General features: G+C 58.2%; 1 protein-coding gene across 4 annotated transcripts; it reads right to left on the minus strand.

The window, feature by feature from the left end:
* Window positions 1-1,109: 1,109 nt before the first annotated feature.
* On the minus strand, window positions 1,110-18,300 carry Agap2 (ArfGAP with GTPase domain, ankyrin repeat and PH domain 2). Of its 4 annotated transcripts, none has more exons than XM_076554134.1 (19): window positions 18,003-18,225; window positions 11,172-11,230; window positions 10,343-10,430; window positions 10,077-10,162; window positions 9,786-9,933; window positions 8,365-8,499; window positions 7,955-8,064; window positions 7,277-7,435; window positions 7,033-7,119; window positions 6,840-6,944; window positions 6,279-6,441; window positions 5,990-6,109; window positions 5,104-5,232; window positions 4,154-4,213; window positions 3,764-3,912; window positions 3,577-3,667; window positions 3,225-3,447; window positions 2,842-3,097; window positions 1,110-2,717 (listed from the first exon to the last, which is right to left on the minus strand). In XM_076554134.1, exons 1-19 carry the CDS (start codon window positions 18,160-18,162, stop codon window positions 2,475-2,477), a joined length of 2,571 nt encoding a protein of 856 aa, XP_076410249.1. In that variant the 5' UTR covers window positions 18,163-18,225; the 3' UTR covers window positions 1,110-2,474. The 4 variants fall into 4 exon arrangements, with proteins under 4 accessions (XP_076410249.1, XP_006973374.2, XP_076410250.1 ...); XM_006973312.4 differs by lacking the exon at window positions 18,003-18,225 and adding an exon at window positions 12,803-14,691; XM_076554135.1 differs by lacking the exon at window positions 4,154-4,213 and having other exon boundaries at window positions 18,003-18,300.
* Window positions 18,301-19,005: the final 705 nt, after the last annotated feature.

The raw sequence follows: 19,005 nt of genomic DNA on the forward strand, positions 1-19,005 counted from the left end.
TAACACCCCGAGCTTCTGAGGAAGGGTGTGAGTTTTGCTATGAGGAAGGAAAGTGGAGATGAGGAAAGCAGACCAAGGATCTCAGCTGATAGGCAATGACATCTGCCAGTCTTCCTGCCTTCGCCCAGACCACACAAGTCCATCTGTCTGTCCCTGCCCTCAAATCCATTCCCCCACCCCACTCCACCCCCCGCGCCCCGGGGCCATGCTGATGTGTGAGGTGACTACCCAGCCTGGAGATCTGCAGAACGGCCTCTGGAGCTATGACCAGACCTTCTCAGTTCCCCGACACATTTACAGATGAGAACTTTAGAGGACACCGGGGGGGGGGGGGGGGGGGTTTAGAATCAACGCTACCCAAAGATGCTAACACCACCCACTGATTCCGTAAGATAGATAACAGCACGTGGGGGCCCTGCTGCATTAACTACTGGCCTAGTCTTCACCAGGCCTGATGCTTACAGCTCCTACACACAAAAACAGCAGGGCTGCCCATGCGATCAGCGGTGGTTCTGTGGCTCAGGCCACCATGACCTGGGGTGACCCCATAATAGGAGCGGGCAAATGCTGGCATGGATGGCGTGGACACCAGGGGACTGCAAACGGTGGGGAAAGCTTGCGCCCCTGCCGTCCCTAGCACCCCCATTAGCTCTGACACCTAGTGACTAACCAAGGTAAGCAGACTAATCCAGCACCTTCTCGAGAGGATCACAGGTGCCCTTTCAACGTATGGCTCTGGGGTCACGTGTCCAGTGTCCCCCCAGCTAGGGAACAGTGGGCCAGGTTTCCAAACTAAATCTCATTCTTGAACCAGAACCACCCCACCTTTTTCAGCCCTTAACTCCGCAGGCCTGTCGGTTTCTCCCAACACCATGCTCCAACTCTTTGCCAGGTTTGGCATCTACCATGCACCTGACTCGTTCACAGACCCCCTGCTGCTCTTTCTAGGGCTGTCCCAAAGCTGAGACTACCTCTGTGCCTGTGGGTACTGTCCTAACGCCAGCCCAGAAAGGACCTTTGCCTGGTCCTCCCCCATCTCCAGTCCCCCAATATCCACCAAGACCGTACCCTCACCTGCCTCTTCAATAACAGACCAGCAGCTCACCCCCTAGACAAAATCACTTCCTCTTTAATTGCTGTTAAGATTCACATCACCTGCTTTGGAGGTGAGGGGGGCAACCCCCTGCCCCCTCCTCACCCCACTCCCCGATTACCTGGTCTTTTGCAAAATATTTTAGCCAGGAAAAACAAAACAAAACGAAACAAAAACAAACAAAAAAAACAAACTAAAAACCGGAAACCACTGACACAGACGGCCCAAAGCCTGGGTTGACTAAGGGAGGGAGGGTTAGGCTAGGTCAGTCCATTCCACCTCCCCCTTCTGGGGATGGGGCTAGGACCCTGACACCCTCCCAGCCACTGCACACCCTCTCAGCCCTGGCTGGGAGGCAGCAAAGGATAGAGAAACGGATCTGGAGCTGCTCCAGTGAGAGAGGGACTGGACAGGAAGGATTATGGGGGAGGGGCCCCACTGGAAGGGCCCCCTCCCCCAGATCACCACGGGCGCTGCACAGTCACAGGTACGCAGTCACGGTCACAGACACAACCCGAGAGCACCCCCACCCCACCCCACCCCTGCCCACCCCTGGCTTCCCCTACCCTGAAATGCCCTCCCCTCGCCCCTACCCACCCCATCCCCATGTTGGGGAACAAAGCAATAAATTACAAGACCCCTCTCTAGCCCCTCCTGTTCCCATCCTCCCCCATCCCAGGATCGTAAGGGGAAGGACCCAGGCTCTCGGCTCCCCCTGGCTCTTCAGCTTCCATTCATAGACAGGTAGAAGGGGATAGCTGAGTTCCACTTCTCATGGACCCTTTCACGGAAAGGGTTGGGGACCCCTCCACCTCCATGGGCAGCAGGGGTCCTGCCCCTCGCTGCCCTTCCCCCTCACTGGGCATTGAGGTCAGCATGGAAGGGGTGGGGTCCCCATATTGGTCCCAAGTCCCAGGGCTAGTCCTCCAACTACTAACCCCTCCCTCTGGCGTGGCGATGCCCCAGGAGCCAGCCTGGGTTTGGGCTCCGGCCACCAGATTGTAGAACGCAGGCAGGACTGGATCTTTGACCCGCCCCTAGCGGGCACGAGCCGGCAAGTCCGAGCGCCCTGGAGCGCGTGCAGCTGCAAGGGCAGCGGGCAGACAGACCCAGGGCAATCCAAGTGTGGAAACAGTGGAGTAGGGGCGTGTTGAGCTAGGGTCTCCGTGCCTCGCTGGGGAGAGGGAGGTGAGTCTGTGTCTCCTGGGAGGCGTGCGGGGCTGTGCCCTCGTGGGGGTAGGAAGTGCTCCCGTGGGACGGGGTGTGGACTGGAGAGGTGAGTGGGTGCCATCTGTCCAGCGGTCCACCCGGTGTGGTCGTGCCCGGCCCGCGCGGGGGGTGGGTAGGAGGGGGAGGTGGTGTCTCTCCCGCGGCTGGGCAACTATACCAGCGCGATCGTGGTGTCCACGCGGCCCAAGCTGGCAGCGCTGCTCCGGCGCCTCGGGCTGGGCGTGGCGGTGATGCTGGGGGTGGTGGCCGCGCTCGGTGTGGTGGCTGTGCTGCCGCCCTCTCCCGGGCAGCCGTGCTGGAGGAGGATGTCTGCACACAACTGGCTGCCTGCCTGGCGAGCGTAGAACAGGGCCGTGTGGCCCTGCGCGTCACGGGCCGCTACGTCCGCGCCGTACTGCAGGAGGGACAGGCCGTTGTGGGACCCAGCGCCATCCAGGGGACCTCGGCCCGCGCACCTACCACTCTATGGCCCCAAGCCCACCTCTGGGCTCCCTTCCCCTACCTCTCCGCTCACGTACCCACAACAGGAGCTGCGTGATGACAACGTGGCCAAGCTCGGCCGCCAAGTGCAGCGGCGAGCGGAGCTGCGGGTCCTCCACGCTGGTGTCGAGCGGCCCGTGTCGCGCGTGGGCCAGAAGCAGCAGAACGGTGGCCACGTCCTGGGCCTGTACAGCGGCCCACAGCTGGTGGCCCAGTGGCTCCTCCGTGGTACCCAGAGGCGCCAGGAACAGCAGCTGCTCGTACTTGGCGCGAATCCACGACTCACGCTCCTCCCTGCAGGACCAGGGACCAGGGGGACCAAGAGAAAGAGTTGTAGGGGACCCCTAATCAGGACCTCCCAGGAACCGTACACACACACACACACACACACACCCCACACACACTGATCCTCCATCCTTACCGCGAAGAGTCCCGCGTGGGCTTGGCCCGGCCCCGAGTGTCGCTCTCCCACACGCGGTTGGCCGTGTCGTTGCCAATAGCCGTCAGCACCAGGGTCAGCTCCCGCGGCCAGTCGTCCAAGTCTAGCGAACGCACGCGGGACAGGTGCGTGCCCAGGTTCCGGTGGATGCCAGAACACTCGATGCAGATGAGTGCCCCCAGATTCAAGCTGGCCCACGTGGGGTCTGGGGGGCGGGCAGGATGAAACGGTAAGCGGTGAGCTGAGGTTGGAGCTCCACTTTTCTCCATCCCGCTGACTCCCAGATCCCGCAGCAGCAGCAGCGCTCGCCCCGTGCCCCGCCCCCCGCACTCACTGGGCGCTCCACAGTCCACGCAGGCAGAGTTCCCCTTGGCGTTTCGGATGGCCTGGATGGCCACGGCTTCGCTTTGGCTGTCCGTGCGCAGCTGCAGAGAGAAGTGAGATTTCAGAGCCGCACCTGGGGGGGTGGGGCACTTTCGGCCACTCTTGCTAGCCTCCGTCAGCAGTCTCCGAACCTTTACCTTGACTTTGCTGCTCTCACAGCACTGCAGACTGGCCAGGATCTGACTCTCGATGGCCTGGACCCAGGCGTCCCGCTCCTCGAAGCTGGCCGCCTCGAAGTGCCACGTCTGGCCGGTGCTGGACACGATCAGGAACTCGAAGTTCTCCTCTGGGTGGGCAGGCAGGTGGGAGAGGTCGTGAGGGACAGAGTTCAAGCCGGGAGGCCTTCCCCAAACCCTTCCTCCCTGATGTCCTTGGAGCCCCTAGGAGTGGGATAGTGGGGTGGGGGGTGGGGGGGAAGCAGAAGGTGGGAAACAGCAGGAAGCCCGAGCACATGCAGGGAGAAGCAGGGGGGCACCCCCACCCCTCTGCACCCCAGCTTAGCACCCCTCCCGGCTCCCGCGTGTTACCTGCTTTATAAATATTTCTTAAACTACCAAAGGATTTTAGTTTCCACATTTTGCGCTTGGCTGGTTTCCCGAAGCGAAGGAGATAGAGACAGAGTGGAGAGTACAACAGAGAGAGAGAGAGAGAGAGAGAGAGAGAGAGAGAGAGAGAGAGAGAGAGAGAGAGAGAGAGAGACCAAGGAAAGAGAAAGAGGCAGACGGAGAGGTAGAGACACAGTGACAGAGTGACAGAGACAAAGCAGGACAGACAGATGGGGAGAGAAAGCAGAACTAAAGTCAGTGGCCCCGGAGCAGAGTGGAGCGGAAGCCAAGAGCCATGAGAGTCGGCAGATCTGGAACCCGGGTCTGAGCACCAGGCAAAGAATGGGGCGGCGGGGGGGGGGGGGGGGGGGGGAGGGTATTGTGACCAGAAAGAAACCTGGTCTCTGTGGGGGAAGGGGTGTCAGAATCTGTGTGAACAGTAGGAAAGGGCTGAGAGGCTGGGATGAGGGCCCTGGGGCTCAGAAGTCAGTAGAACTGGGAGTAGAGATTGCTGGGGCGGGGGTGGGGGCGTGGGGGAGATCTAGGGATCAGTGGTCAAGGGGTCAAGGGCTCTTGGAGGAACCTGCCAATCATAGGTTATCAAGAGCAGGGGCTGGGGCGTCGATGGGGACACCAAGTTCAGGGTCTGCGGTGCTAGATGTGGGTGCAGGGGATGGGGTCAGAAGTGCAGATAAGGGCAGGAACCAGGAGAACAGAACAGGGGCTACAGACTTTCGAGAACAGGGGCTAGGGGCGAGGGAGGGTCAGGAGCTGGGTGGTGGCCATCCGTTCCCCCACTCAGTTATGCGCAGTGGGGATGACCGCCAAGCACTCAGTTCAGGCGCGTACCCTGCTCTGCAAGAGCTCGTCAGGGGTTCGGATTCAGGGGGTGAGGGTCTGGAGCGGGCGCGGGACCTCCACCACGACCTCACCTTCAGCCTGCACCGTGGAGCCTTCCGTCTTGGATGGTGTGGTCAGTTTTTTCCTCCTCTGCTTCTTCACCATGGGGGAAGGTGGGGGCTCCCGACTCAGGGGACTCAGGTCTCCAGATGGGGTACAGTCTTAGGGAGGGGGGACACGGTGCCTCAGTTGCCCTTCCATAGACTCCCTTATGGCTCGCATCCTACCCTGAACTAACTGGCATTTTAGGGTATCCCTCCTCAGCTGCTCCTGTCGAAAAGGCACCCCAGGATCATTCCTGGGAGGTGGGCAGAGGAGGGCTTTAGAATCAGATCTCTACTCAGCTCTGGTCTCTGCAACTTACTGGCCTGGAGACCTTGAGCAAGTCGATTTATTTTCTGAGCCTCAGTTTTTTTTTTCCATCCCTAAAATGGGGATAATAATCTTGACCCAGTAAGTTGTTCTAAGACACATTCATTATAGTGCTACTTTCTGTTCATGTATATGTCTGTGTAATATATAAATGATATAATTTATAGATATAATTTCCAAACATTTCAAACACTGATGGCTGACTATGTATGTGCTGGTCAAAGTCCCCAGTTTGTTAAATTAATCCTTGGAGAAACTTCCGATAGGGTGGAAACTGAGGCCTGGAGAAGTCAAGTCACTTGCCCATGTGGCTTCAAGGCACACTAGACTCCTAGCTCAGGCACACAGATTGGCTCTGGCGTCTAGCTGTCTTCACTGCCACGGCAGACACAGCACAGAGGCGCGGTGCCAGTCACCAGCAGGCATCCCTGTGTTCCCTCAGACGCGTGTTCCTGCTCCAAGCCTCCACTTTCTTACACTTCCCACCCAGATCCCATTTGGGGCTGGAAGTCAGTAGATGGAGGGGTAGGTCGTCGCCCCACTAACCGGTGCTGAGGGCCCGGGCCAGGTTCCGGTCTGGCTTCAGCAGGTGCTTAGATGTCTGGTCTGTCGGAAGCTGCAGGGAGCTGGGGCTGGGGCTGGGGCTGGGCATAGGAGTAGTAGCTTCTGTGGGAAGGAGAGGGAGAGGGAGAGGGATCAGTGAGCCTCTCCAGTCCTCTCTCTATCAGCCCCCACCCCCACACCGCCAGGGTAGGACCGACTCCTTCCTCTCTCCCCCAGCCCTTTCTTCTCTTCCGGTCTCCTTCCCCGCCCACTTGGCATGGGCCCCACTTACCAGGGCCTTCACCCATCTGGACGGTGCTCATGTCCTTGACCAACCCATTGATGCTGGCTGAGGGGCCAAAAGCAGAGATGGCCCTGGGGGGCCGCTTGCCTGGGACTTTGACAGTCGTTCGTAACAAGTCCATCTCTTTGCCGTGTGTACTGTGGATGTAATCCTGTAGAGGTACGGGGTTGAGAGAGGAGGTGTGGGGGGGGCGGGGGGGCCTCCGGTCTTTGAGAGTGCTGAGAAGTAGGCAGTAATAATAGGCTACAGAGGGGCCCTGAGAGCTGACTAGACTGGGAAGACCCTGTAGGGGGCAGACCTGCCAGAGTTGGCCAGGAAGCATTCCCTGAATGGCAGGCCGGGGACAGGCCCATCCATGGTACTCTCCCACAAGACTGCAAGTTCCTGGGGCAATGGATACCTTCCTGTCCCCAGGACAGACAAACTTCACGGGCCTAAGAGAACAGGGCTAACGCTCCCCAGAAATGATGCCGGGACTTTTCGGAGACATGGAAGAAAAACCAGAAGGATTTCCAAGGTTCTCCGGTGTGGACCATCTCCGCTACTCACATTAATGCTGGGGTGGTAGAGTAGAAAGCCATTGCTGGAGAGAGTCACGTATTTTTTCTTCCATTCTTTGTTCAGGGAGTTGCCGCTTCTCTTTAGCAAGAAGCTCTGGAAGATCGGGAAGGAGGATGTGTGGGAGGAAAAGCCAGCTAAGAACAGCTGCTTCAGACCTCTCTCCAGCTCCTGAGTCCCTTACCTGTTTGATGGGGATGGCACGCCCACTTCCCGTTGTCTCCGCCCGACTGTCTAAGCTCCGCTTCTCAGAATCACTGCCACGACGGTTCTGGAACGATTATGGGCATTAGCCAGAGGACGAGTAGGATGCGATGATGGGAAATAGTGAAAAGAGAGAGGAAGAGCCCATAGAGAAGTCCAGGGACTCAGGACGACAGGCAGGCCACAGGACAGGAGAAAAAAGGGGGGGCCGGCATGTCCCATACCGCAAAAAGGCTGGTCCTTCGCTTGGCTGCCCGGTGCAGGGACCCTGGGGTGCTTAACCCAGCCACAGCGGCCGCCTCAGCTCGGAGCTCCCGGTGTCCGACATTGGGTGAGGATGGAAGGGAGGAAGAGTAGTCGCTAGTGTGGCCGCCGTTACTAGCCTGGAGGCACAGAGGAGTCAGCAGAGGTCAACATGGACACCCAACCAAGCTAAGCTGACGTCCAGGATGTGGCATCCCCTACGTCATTATTATTCGTTCATTGCCACCAGCAACACAAGTCTCCCCTCACACTGCCCGGCTGCTTTAAGTTTTATGAAGTTTGACTCCCTGAGTGCTGGTGGCCATACGGCGGTGCAGATAACCCGAGGAGAGAGAGAGGGTGACTTGCTTAGACATTGCAAATGGCATCTCATGCCTGGCCAACTTCCACTTCAATGTTATTTCTTTCTTTCTTTCCTTCCTTCCTTCCTTTTTCTTTCTTGTGTAGCCTTGGCTTTCCTGGAACTCACTCTGTAGTCCAGGATGTCCTCAAACTCAGAGATCCTCCTGCCTCTGCCTCCAGAGCGCTGGGATTAAAGGCGTGGACCACCACTGCCCGGCCTCACTGCTGCTTTCTATTCCCACTCACTTCCCCACTTCCTCTGAACCAGACATCGGTCTCGGACACCCCAAACTCACCTGCCCAGCGACGGGAGTAGAAGCGGCTGAATGGCTTGGTGAGCTGGGCAGGGACTTGCAGGCTGCCAGGAGCTGCTGCTGTTTGCGCAGAGTCACCACCTTCTGGGCCACTGAGGGAAGGAGAGTTGGGGGAGTCAGGAGCAGGACAGATGATACCCAAGACCAAGCCCCAGGAGATAATAAAGCCCCAACTTCCTCGTCACCAGAGCCTCCATGCCACCTATGGCCTAGCCAGATCCAGCAGCCCAGAAACCATCTGAATTAACCAAACCCTCCATAGGCTCCCAGACCCCTCCTCCTCCCTCCCAGAGGCCAGTTTCCTGTCCCTGGGAAACACAGAACTGGATGCTGGGCCTCTCTCATGTGGCAGGACCTCTGGCTTTCTGCCTGCTGGGGACGGCCACACTCACCCTCCTGGAAGACCCGGTCCACATTGAGCCCGTAAGTGGCGCAGGTCTCGTAGTAGCTGCAGCGTTTCATCTCCGCGCACAGCGCCCTGGCTCGAGCGTCACCCACCACTCGAGGAGACGAAGCACTGATCCTGTCTGAGGGGACAGCAAAGGGGCAGGACTGGCGAGGTGCCCTTCCTCCAGTGTTCGTGATTCCCGTTACCATGTGTTTGGAGCCCAGGCTAGACCTCCTGGAGTCATCGAGTATGGGAGAATATCTGTCCTCAAGTAGACTGTTAAGTGTATAGGCCCCTTTGTGAGTACTGGGCCCAGTTAAGTCTGTGTGTGTGTGTGTATGTGTGTGTGTCTGTCTCTCTCTGTCTCTCTCTCTCTCTGTGTCTTTGTGTTTGTGTGTGTCTTGTGTCTGTCTTTGTGTATGTCTGTCTGTGTGTTTCTGTCTGTCTGCCTCTCTGTGTGTGTCTGTGTGTCTGTGTCTTTGTGTGTGTGTCTCTCTCTCTCTGTGTCTGTCTGTGTGTGTGTGTCTCTGTGTCTTTGTGTGTGTGTTTGTGTCTGTCTGTCTGTCTGTATCTGTGTGTGTGTGTGTCTTTGTGTATGTCTGTCTATCTGTATGTTTCTGTCTGTCTGCCTCTCTGTGTGTGTGTCTGTCTGTGTGTCTGTCTGTGTTTTCAGGCAATGCTCCCGAAGTTGAGGGGAGGTTCCTGACAAGGGCTGTGACTCCCAGGTGACAAACACCCTGAAAACTCACTGAACCTGAGAGCTGTGTGAGAGGAGACCCGGGCCATGAAGCAGGGAACAGTTGAATGCCTATAATGTAACAGGTGGGCTGCTCATTCTACAGTCAGAGAAACCAGGAGGCAAGACAGGTGGAGGCTGCACCTGCAGCAGCATGTGCAGCCACACAGAGCGCCCTGCCAGCTGGACAGAGACGGCAGTGACTACGGTCCTCCTGTCGTGGTACAGTCTGAGCTCCTACCAGAAGAACTGAAAGTTGTCTGCTCTCTCCTTATTCCTTTCTCCAGTATCTCCTTGTTTCCTGTTTGTAGAGAAATTCCTTTCCAACAGCGTCAGCCTGACGCCCAGCTGAAGGGAAAGGCTCTCTATCCACACTAGGACCTGACATTTTCTGTGTATCCCACGGTAGTGTCGTCAGAAATGGCAGAGTGAACACAAGGTAGTCAACATCTCCAGAGATGGTCATTACAGCTGTCCTTTCCTCCCAGGCTGTCCTCTTTTCTCTGCCGAGACCTTGGGAAGTTTGTTTGGCTCATTACTTCCTTATTTGGACATCAGGCTCCCTCTAGAGGGTTGCTGGAATCGAAACAGCCAGTTCGACACCTTGCCCAATTATCAACCATAGTGGGCAATACTTATAGGCACCCTCACCCTCCCCTAAAAGCAAGGCTTCCATATCCCCTCCTTACCTTGGGTCCCAACCAGAGCCAGGGCCAGACCTCCTCGTCCTTCCCCCCGGAGGGAGCTCAGCTGCCCGTGGAGTCGGCTCACAGCCTGGAAGCTGCTTTCATCCTCCAGGCTGAAGACGAGGATCACAGCATCCGCCCAGCCTGAGAACTTGCAGGGGATGGGAGGGCAAACCGAGGGTCATACAGGCCCCACCACTCTGGGTACCATTCAGAGGGGGTCCTGGCAAGCCAGAGAAGGCTTCCATGTCCAATGCTGACCCTGGCCAGCCTAGTACTGCCTCCACCCCTCACCTTGGCATCGGGTGCTCCTGCTTCCTCTCGGATCAGCACCAGGTGAGTCTGCCCGTCCACCAACATCTCTTTCTTGTACTGCTCGCCTGTCCAGAAGAGTTAAAAAGCTTAATAGGTCAGAGGTGCCAGGTCACCAAACCTTTCCACATTCCCTGAACTTTAGCTCCCGTGTCCCCGAATCCCATCCTGGCGCCTGCTCAGGCATTGATCTTACTGGTGGGTCCCTGGCCCCCACTCTTAGCTTCCTGTGGCTCCCGAGAACTCACTCTCAGTCTTCTCCAGCACCTGGTATGAACCTGTGAGGAATCTGTGAATGAGGGATGACTTCCCACTCCTGACATCACCCAGCACACCCTAAAGGAGAGATGTGAGAAAGGAGAGATGTGAGCGGAGAGAGAAGAGTTAAGAAAGGGCAAGATGCTGGGTCTGCTCATGCCAGGGAACCCACAGGGACTGGAGTGTCAAGCTACCCAAAAAGGCCCTCCAGGGGAGGAGCAGGGCATGGTATGGCAAGAAATGATCCCAAAGCTGAAACAGACCACAAAGTAAGTAATGTTCATTTGTGTGTGTGTGTTGTTTAGTAAACACATTAAACCTGTGTGTGTCGTAGAGCATAGGCCAAGGCTTTAATTGAAAGTTTTACCCTGTTCTAAGCAACAGAACACCAAGAGTTTAAAAAAAAAAAAAATGCTGGGTTGTTGAGATGGCTCAGTGGTTAAGAGTCCTAGCTTGCTCTTCCAGAGGTCCTGAGTTCAATTCCCAGCAACCGCATGGTGGCTCACAACCATCTATAGTAGGGATCTGATGCCCTCTTCTGGAATAAAGGAGTACATGCAGATAGAACGTTCATTCACATAAATATAAATAAAATCTTAAGATGCTAGAAATGGGAAGCCTGGACAAATGGAGAGAGACTGGACGAAGGCTCAAGTCCTGAGGATGTACTGAGCAACGCCCCACCCCCAAATCCTGCCATGACGCTAAGATGATGCTAAACTCGGATTGGCTCTCAAATCGAGGAGAGGTGAAGGAAGCAAATGGGCGTGCCGGCGGGAGGTAAAGCTTGCTTGCAAGCCAAGGGCCTGGGTTACCTACCAGGCGCAGTTCGGGAATCGAGCGGCTCAAAGTCCATTCCTGGCTATTGACCACAGCCTCTGCAAAGGGAAAAGTGAAGTAAGAAGGGAGGATGTGGCCCAGGAGGACTCCCAGCCCTCAGCCACTCTCTTCTGAGGGGTTCACCTAACCTGTAAGACCCTGCCTGCACTGGAGAGTGGTCCCTAGTCCTCCCATCCCAGCCGCTCTCTCCACAGCTGTTGCCACCGCTCAGTGGTTGCTTAGCAACAGAGCCAGCAAGACGAAAATACTTCAGTTGGCATCTCCCTTAAAACACATCCTCAACCACGGGTCCTTGCCCCAGACCAGATCAGGACGACTTAACTAGTAATGATTGTCCTCCCACCCCAGAGAAAGAGGGTCCCCTGACATTCTCAGGGCAGATCCAAAGGGGGAAGGCCTGAGTCCTGGCATGGAGTGGGTCTTCCTCAATCTCCATTTCACAGGAGCGAAGATGAGGGCTTCCCTGCCCTTTTTCAAGGTCAGTGGCACAGGTAGTTCTAACTCCTGTCCACCGCCCAGGGGGAACAGAACTTGGATTTTCCTCTGCCTAGCTCTCCATGGCCTCCGAAAGAACCGTGGGGTTATAAGGCTCCATCCCCAGGCAGAGAGAAACCACAGGCCTAGGGAGAAAAGATTCTCCTTGCGCCTGCCGGGTCCAGCCCCCGCGCCTGACACCGGCCGGACGTTCCCGGGGCGCCGCAGCTGCGGCGGGAACTCGGGGATCCGGAGCCATCTGCTCCCACCCGCTCAGGAGCCAAACCCCCGGGGCCGCCCCCGCTTCCAGACCCGCCTCCCCTCCGGGGAATGTGAGCGGAACCCAGTCGCGGGTCGCTACCCACCCCCCACCCCCGCGCGCCTGTCTCTACCAGTTAGAAAATAATAAAAGCACCCCTCGGGAGGGAAAAAATAAAAAAAATAAAGCTCCCTCCCTGTATGGCCTCCCAAGTCTCCACGGCTAAGAATTGTCTTTACAGCAGCAGTTCCGCCCCCTGACTCACTCCGGGGTCAGCCCCGAGCGGGGTTCGACGCCGCTGTGGGGCGGGGGTGGGTAGTGCGGGAAGCCAGGCTTCCTATCTGCCCCCCCTCTCAGCTCACATTTAAATCTGCGCGTTCCAGCCCCCGCTCACTCAAGAACGCCCAATCCACCACCTTCAGTGCATGGAAAAGCCACCAGCCGGCTCTCAACCCAGGAAACCTGTCTCTGGCGAGGAACCCGGCTGCAAGGTCACGGCCACACCACCTGTGCCCATGACTCCAGGGGAAACTGAGGCGTCCACATCCCCTGCGCCTCCAAGGGTCCCTCCACACAAGGCAAAGTCCCTATCGCCTGGCTTCTAGACTCCAACCAGGGCCGAGATTGGGGTCTGACTGAGGCTTCTCTGGGAGGATTTCCTACAGTTAAAGCACCAACCAAGGCCAGCATTCCCCCAGGAAGTACCAAAACCACTCCTGTCACGTCTCACGGCCCCAGGACCTCTTCCTAGTCTTTGCCCCAGCCCCGGGCCGAGGAGCGAGCCCAGCTCCTCCATCCATCCCTGGTTCTTGCACAGCGTCCTCCCACCCCCAAATCAACTGTCCAGGTGTCTCCGGCCCTGACCCTCCCTACTCACTAGGGGAGGCGCGTAGCTCTGCGCCCAGCAGCTCCCTGGACCCGCTGCTGGAAGACAAGCCTGGGGGTCCGGGAAGGGGACCGGGGCCAGGAGGCCCCCCTGTGCTCTTGGTGAAGATACCGCTGATGAACTTGAGCATCTTGCGGTCCCGAGTGGACGCTCGGCCGCCCTCCCGGCCCCTTTTCAGCCCCGGAGCTGGTGGCTCCAGAGTGATAGGGGGTGCAGGCCCGAGGGGCTGCATGGAGGCGGCGGTGACCGAAGTGGCTGGCACTGGGGTGGCTGGCACGGTGAGCGGAGGAGGAGAGCCGGCAGTGGGTCCTGGGTGCAAGTCACTATTGTCCAAGGTCTTACTCTTGCCTTTCCGAGGGGACAGCTTCCCTCTCGCTCCGGCCCCAGCCCCGACCCCACCAGAGGTCGTGACTGCAGCGCCCCCTCCCCCGCCGGCCGCAGGGGCAGAAGCTCCGGTCGCGGCGCTGCTCTTTGACCCCTTGACCCTGGGCTTGCCCTCGCTTTCGGGCCATGACAGGCGGCTGCCCGCGCCCTTGCCCCCGCCGGCTTTGGCTCCGCTAGTGGTCACGGTCTTGAAAGGCTTGGGAGCCGGTGGAGGAGGCGCCACCTTGAGCCTTCGGCTACCGGTGCCAGGATGCGGGGAGGACGAGCCCGGGACGCCGCCTCCCGTCCGGCCTTCGGGTTCCGGACCCCCCCAGCTCGGGCTGCTGAGTAGAGGGCGTCGGGAGGCAGAGGGGGCGCCCCCCGGTTTGGAGTCCGGGCTCAGCCCCCCGGAGAGCGGGGGTCCCGGAGGGGCGGCCCAGAGGGACAGTCGGCGGCCCGGAGCCGGGGAGACCGGGCGAGCCGGACTGGCCGGAGCCGGGGACAGCGCCGGGGGCTCCGCGCCCCCGGCGCCCGCGCTGCTGGTGCTGATCCACAGCGCATCCTGCCGGTGGAAGAGACGCTCGTGCCGCTTCTTGCCGGGTTCCTCCGCGCCTCGGGGGCTGCCAGGATCTCGGGGCTCGGAGCCTCGGCTGGCCCCGGGGGCGCCGGCCGCGGCTGCAGACGGGGAAGGCGGCGGCGGCGGTACCGACTCGAGCTTGACCAGGGTCAGCGAGATGAGGTAGGTCGTTGTCCGGCGCTGAAGCGCGCCCGCGCCCCGGCTCATGGGGCCCGGAGACCCCCGAGCTGGGGAGGGGAGGGGACTCCCCGGGACTGCCTCAGGGGGGCCCGGCCATGGGGCCGCCCTGCTCGCTGCCCCCAGCCCCCGGACCCCGCTGAGCCCCCAGCCCGGCTCCGCTGTCGCCGCCGCCTCCGCCGCCTCCTCTTGCGGCCCCCTCCCATCACATGGGGCGCCCCCTCCCCATGCTCCCCGCCCTGCGCCCCCACCCCCTTGGAGCCCCGGGACCTTGGTGCTGCTCCAGGGAGGCGCGCCGGACCGTGCACCCCGGCCTGGGTGGGGGCGCGGAGATGGGCGGAGGAGGGTGGGGAGGACAGTCGTGGGGGCAAATGGGGAAGAAGGGAAAGGGGGACAGAGGACTTGGGGGGAGAAGCACGGGAGCGGGGAAGGCAGGGGCGGGAATGCGGACTCAGTGGGCAGAGGCCGCGGGTGCAGTGGGAAAGGGGGGTCTTGAGGGTAGGAGACTAGTGGGGCTGTCTGTGCGGGGGATTCGCAGGAGCACGGGGAGGATGCTAGGGATGGAGATATTGGAGGCGGTGGGGGAGGAAGGAGGGGACGGGAGGGGGCAGGAACCCACGGGTCTGGGGTCTGGGAGGGGAGGGGCGTGGATCCTGGCGAAGAGTCCGGGGGGCCTCGCCCGGGATCGGCTCGGTCCGGATGCGCGTTGTGTCCGGGCGCTCCCCTCACATTGAGGAGGAGGCGGCCCGCGGGCCCCCCCAACCCATCTCCCCCCCCCTCCACCAGCACCGCTGTCTGCTAGGGCGGTACAAAATCCAGGACTGGATTTCCCTTCTAAAACCTGGACTGGATTTCCTGGGGCTTGGATTCACCTCCGCCAACTGCCCGGCCCCCTCCTTTCTCACACCAAGGTTAGGGAACGCGAAAGTGGAGTGTGACATTTAGGGACAGAGGGAAAAACACTGATCTATTGGCTGGACAGATACAGGAAACAGGACTCCTTTGGTCTCTGCCAATTCTGGGGAACTGAAATGGGAATGTGAGGAGCCCTGACATTCCTTCTTGGGACCCCTTTTCTTTCCTTTCTCGGGGTACCTGGATGAGTTTCTCATCACCCCGCTCCCTCTTCCACCCCAACTCCCACCCCATACTGAGTACTTTCGCAGCACTGCGACTGGGACTGATTGTCCCAAAGTGAACTTGGAAATTGTTCCCCAGGGATGGGGACAAACAAGGAACTTAGTAGGGTGGGGGTGGGGGTGGGGGTGGGGGTGGGGGGTTGCCTCTAGAGGAGAGAGACTGGAGAGAGAGCTCCTGAGCCCAAGCTGCAGCGTGAGTCAAAGGCCCCAGCTCAAGGTGGAAGAAATACATCTACCAATTGACACCCCCCTATTCCAAAATGCATCTAGTCTCCATAGCAACCGTAGCTCCAAGAGTGCCTCAGAAGCTGCGGCGGGGATAAGCGGAGAGGAGGGATCAGTGTGTAGGATGGGTGGGGGACCAATCAGGGGACGCTGGGTTAGTGAAGGCGCTACTCTCACACCTGGCTACCCACCTGCGGGGGATCTGGCTCCCTGGACACAAGGAACCCCCTCAGTGGAGGCAGCGGGAGCCGGCCTCTTAGGTGTGTCCATTCAGTCTCCTGAGGTCTATGTAGCTGGGCTCTCAGAGCAGGTTAAAGGGGGAGGCCAGAGCGAATGGACAGTATTTGCGCTGGGTCCCCACCCCTTTAGGGGCTTTGGAGTTCAAGGCTTTGTCCTCCAGAGGGGCAGGGAAACACGAGCAGTTAAGTCCGTGCAGAAGGCAGACTGAGTCCCCATGGAGGGGGGTGGGGGGCTGGAAGGAAGAAAGTCTCTCCCTGAAGCCTTGGAGACCCCTGCCCGGGATTTGGAGAGCCTCGGCGGTCCTTTGATTCGGCTTTCCACCCTCCTGACGCAGCCGAGACTATAATAAGTGCGGGCCGTGGGCGGCTCTTGGAGGCAGGAGCCAGCAGAGTGTTCGGCCCGGTGGGGGTAAGGGTTGGGGGCTGAACCGGCATGCGGGGAGCCTTTGTTTTCCAGAGGCCCATACCCACTCTCTCCCAGATCCTCCTATCTTGGGGGTCAGTGGTTTCTTAGGGAGTGCCCTTCAGAACTAGGATGACACACCAGGACAGGAAACACACTCTAGTCTATCGTGAAGGAGAAGATAAGGGGGAATTGTTGGCTTTTTAATATTCAGAGAGCCTGTCTTGGTTTTCCTTCGTGTTCAGTGGGAGCAGAATTCCGTCTCGCTCAGAGTACAACAGACTACTTGGAGTAGCGCTTTGCCAGGTGGAGTGGTGCACCTTTTTGAGGAAGCTGAGGCAGGAGGATTGCTGAAAGGTCAAGGCCAGCCTGAGCTACACAGTGAGTTCAAGGCCAGCCTGAGATAGACAGCAGGATCCAAACCCAGTCTCAACAACAACAACAACAATAACAAACCAGCATTGGGCTGAGCCGTGAATGGTAGAGCATGCTCGCACACACGGAGGAGGTTTGGAGGCCCTAGGTCCCGACATCTCCGGCAACACACACCACACACAAAAACATGGAGAAAAGGTCTACTCTGCCTCCAACCATTCTCTCTTTACCCTCCTTTTGAGACTTTATTTTATTATTTAAAAAATACCTGTTCATTATATAGTTGAGTCTGGGGCTGGCTGAGGACTTGCTATGTGCTCCAGGCTGCCCCAGGACTCTCGGCCCTGCTCCATTCTCCTGAGTTGTGGGGCTAGAGTGCTAGGATCACTGGCGTGTCCCATCACACCAGCTCTCTCCCCCTTTCTAGAACTAAGCGGGGCTTCTTTGCTTGGTCCCAACTCCACTCGACTCAGACAACGGTGGGACCTAGAGTTCCTCCCTACGAAGTCCCCGTTTTCACCACTTAGGATATCAGAGAAGGCGCTGCTGTAGTTCTTCCCTCAAAGGGTTGGGTGCTGGAACTGCAAGAGAACTAAGCCTCGAAGGAGCAAGGAGAAGAGAGGGGCATGGGAAGGGATGGGGACCATTCTACTACCAACCTAAACCAACCGATCCTTCCTCCAAATGGTGCCCTGGGGTCAGGTGGTGCCCTTGATGGAAAATTTTTCTTTCTTTTTTTGACATCTCCCTCCCTGGAGAAGTAGCTAAGAGCGGAGAGGACTGATAACTGGAATGATCAGGGGGCAATGGAAGACAGGCTTCTGCCTGACACACTTCGCAAGCAAGGGAGCCTGCTTTGGGGAATCTCTTGGGCGTCCACAGATGGATGAACCCTAAGTCCCCCAGTTCCTCAGTGGTGGGCCCCGGGGATGAAGGACAGGCTTGCCAGGGCCCCACCACAGGATCCAAGGCTACAGTAGGCCAGGAGGATGTGGCGGATGGTGTTGCCATGGCAGCACTTCCTCTCTGTGTTGTCATCGCTTGCTCTAATGGCACCGGAGAGGAGGCAGCACGTAGAACGGAAGAAGGCGCTGAGGAGGTGAGGGGAAGACAAGCCCGGGAGCACAGGAGGGGAGGGGACCGGGGCAAGTCCCAGGGACCTCGCTGCAGGGCAAGCGTGGAGTTGTGAGGGTTAGTGTGCTCGGGAACCTGACATATCACGCCCCCCTCATGTGTGTGTGTGTGTGTGTGTGTGTGTGTGTGTGTGTGTGTTTCTCTCAGCTGGAGAACAAGAGGTCACTGATCTTTAGTGGGTCCTGGGAATGAACACATTATCAAGTCCCAGAACCTCTGCCCCTGGCTGCTTCCTGCTCTGGACTCCCCGGACAGGGAATACGACGTCTAATGGGCCTGCTAAGATCTGTCTTTCCAGCGCTTAGCCACTCTCTGCTGCCAAGAAGGTCAGCTCCACAGTGACTGGAATTCTGCTCAGAGGTGATTTTGGAAAGAGAAATAAAAAATAATAATACCTCCCTCCAGGTCTTTTCCCATCCTCCCCAGTGTCCTTTTCCCGGGTCTCGGTTCCATCTTAAGAACTAGGAAGTGGCTGCTTGGGCAGCAAGCAGTGATGCCTACAGTTAAGCCTTTCTGGGTCCCCTGCTGGTCCCCCAAAAGGGACCGATGCAGCTCTTACCTCGTATGTTGTCCAGCGAGGCCTGGATCCCATCTCGGAGATCAGGGTCACCCACTCTCTCCGCCAGCTTCCTGAGTCGGCTTAGAGCCTGCTTGGCCACCTCATGTCGCCTGATTTCTGCTCTTACCGTGGCGAGAGCCAGCTGCCTCTGGGCGTGCATGTTGCACAGACCTGCCTTCCCGGACTAACAACCACCTCTGGCCCCGAAGCCCATGACCCCGCAGCGCCCCCCAAACTCCAGAAGGCCTCTTCTGCTGTGCCCCAGAACTCCCCAGCCCTGCCCGCCCTTCCGTCTGTCGGCCTCACTTCCTGGCTGGTGAGTTTCAAACCCACAACCCACACGGTGCTACCTCTTACACCTCCTGCCCCCTCTAGTGTTGGTCCTTCAGCTCTGACAGCCAGTCCCGGGTATGATTGCTGTCGTATGATTGCTGTCGGGTGAAGGGAGCGACCTTAATAAGGGTTCTCACAGCCTCTGTGGGAGGTAGCTAATTAAGATGGGTGTTGGTTCTGGGAGAATGTGGCCAGCAGAGATCACAGGTAGGATCCCATACTCTGGGTGATTTGCAAATTTGTCTCAGAATCACACACAGAAATCCACCTGCCCTCGGCCTGTCCTCCCAGAGGCCTGCCATGCTAGTGTGCGCTTATTCACTACTTTGGACTGCTGCGATCGCTCAGCCACTAAAGCTAAGGCTCATACTTCTAAACATCAAGAGTTCAAGTCCCACTTTTTGCCCCTCTCTCTTCCCTTAGTCAGTTATTCACTGTAACCGGCTCCTGTTTATAGGACCCAAGTAGTTATGGGAAGAGTGGGTTATAGGGGAGGAAAACAACCTATAGCCAGATTAAACTATGTGCTCCAAGTTCAGTTTCTATCCTCGTAATTAGCATGTGTATAACACTAATCATCGACGATGACACGCTTTCATATATATTAATGACAAGCCCAAAGGGTAGGAGAACTTACCACGATTAAGCAGAAGTGCAAACTGTTACTCAG

The sequence above is a fragment of the Peromyscus maniculatus genome, chromosome 18 (genome assembly GCF_049852395.1).
Source record: "Peromyscus maniculatus bairdii isolate BWxNUB_F1_BW_parent chromosome 18, HU_Pman_BW_mat_3.1, whole genome shotgun sequence".
Lineage (NCBI taxonomy): Eukaryota > Metazoa > Chordata > Mammalia > Rodentia > Cricetidae > Peromyscus > Peromyscus maniculatus.

Bases quoted from the DNA above. Each gene is read 5' to 3' on its own strand.
- Agap2 (XM_006973312.4), bottom strand. From the start codon at position 13,958: ATGAGCCGGGGCGCGGGCGCGCTTCAGCGCCGGACAACGACCTACCTC. The intron at 6,442-6,839 runs GTGAGTAGCGGA...GTACCTCTACAG, and splicing joins TCTACCACCCCAGCATTAAT to GATTACATCCACAGTACACA. The intron at 4,214-5,103 runs GTGAGGTCGTGG...TCGGGAAACCAG, and splicing joins CTCCACGGTGCAGGCTGAAG to CCAAGCGCAAAATGTGGAAA.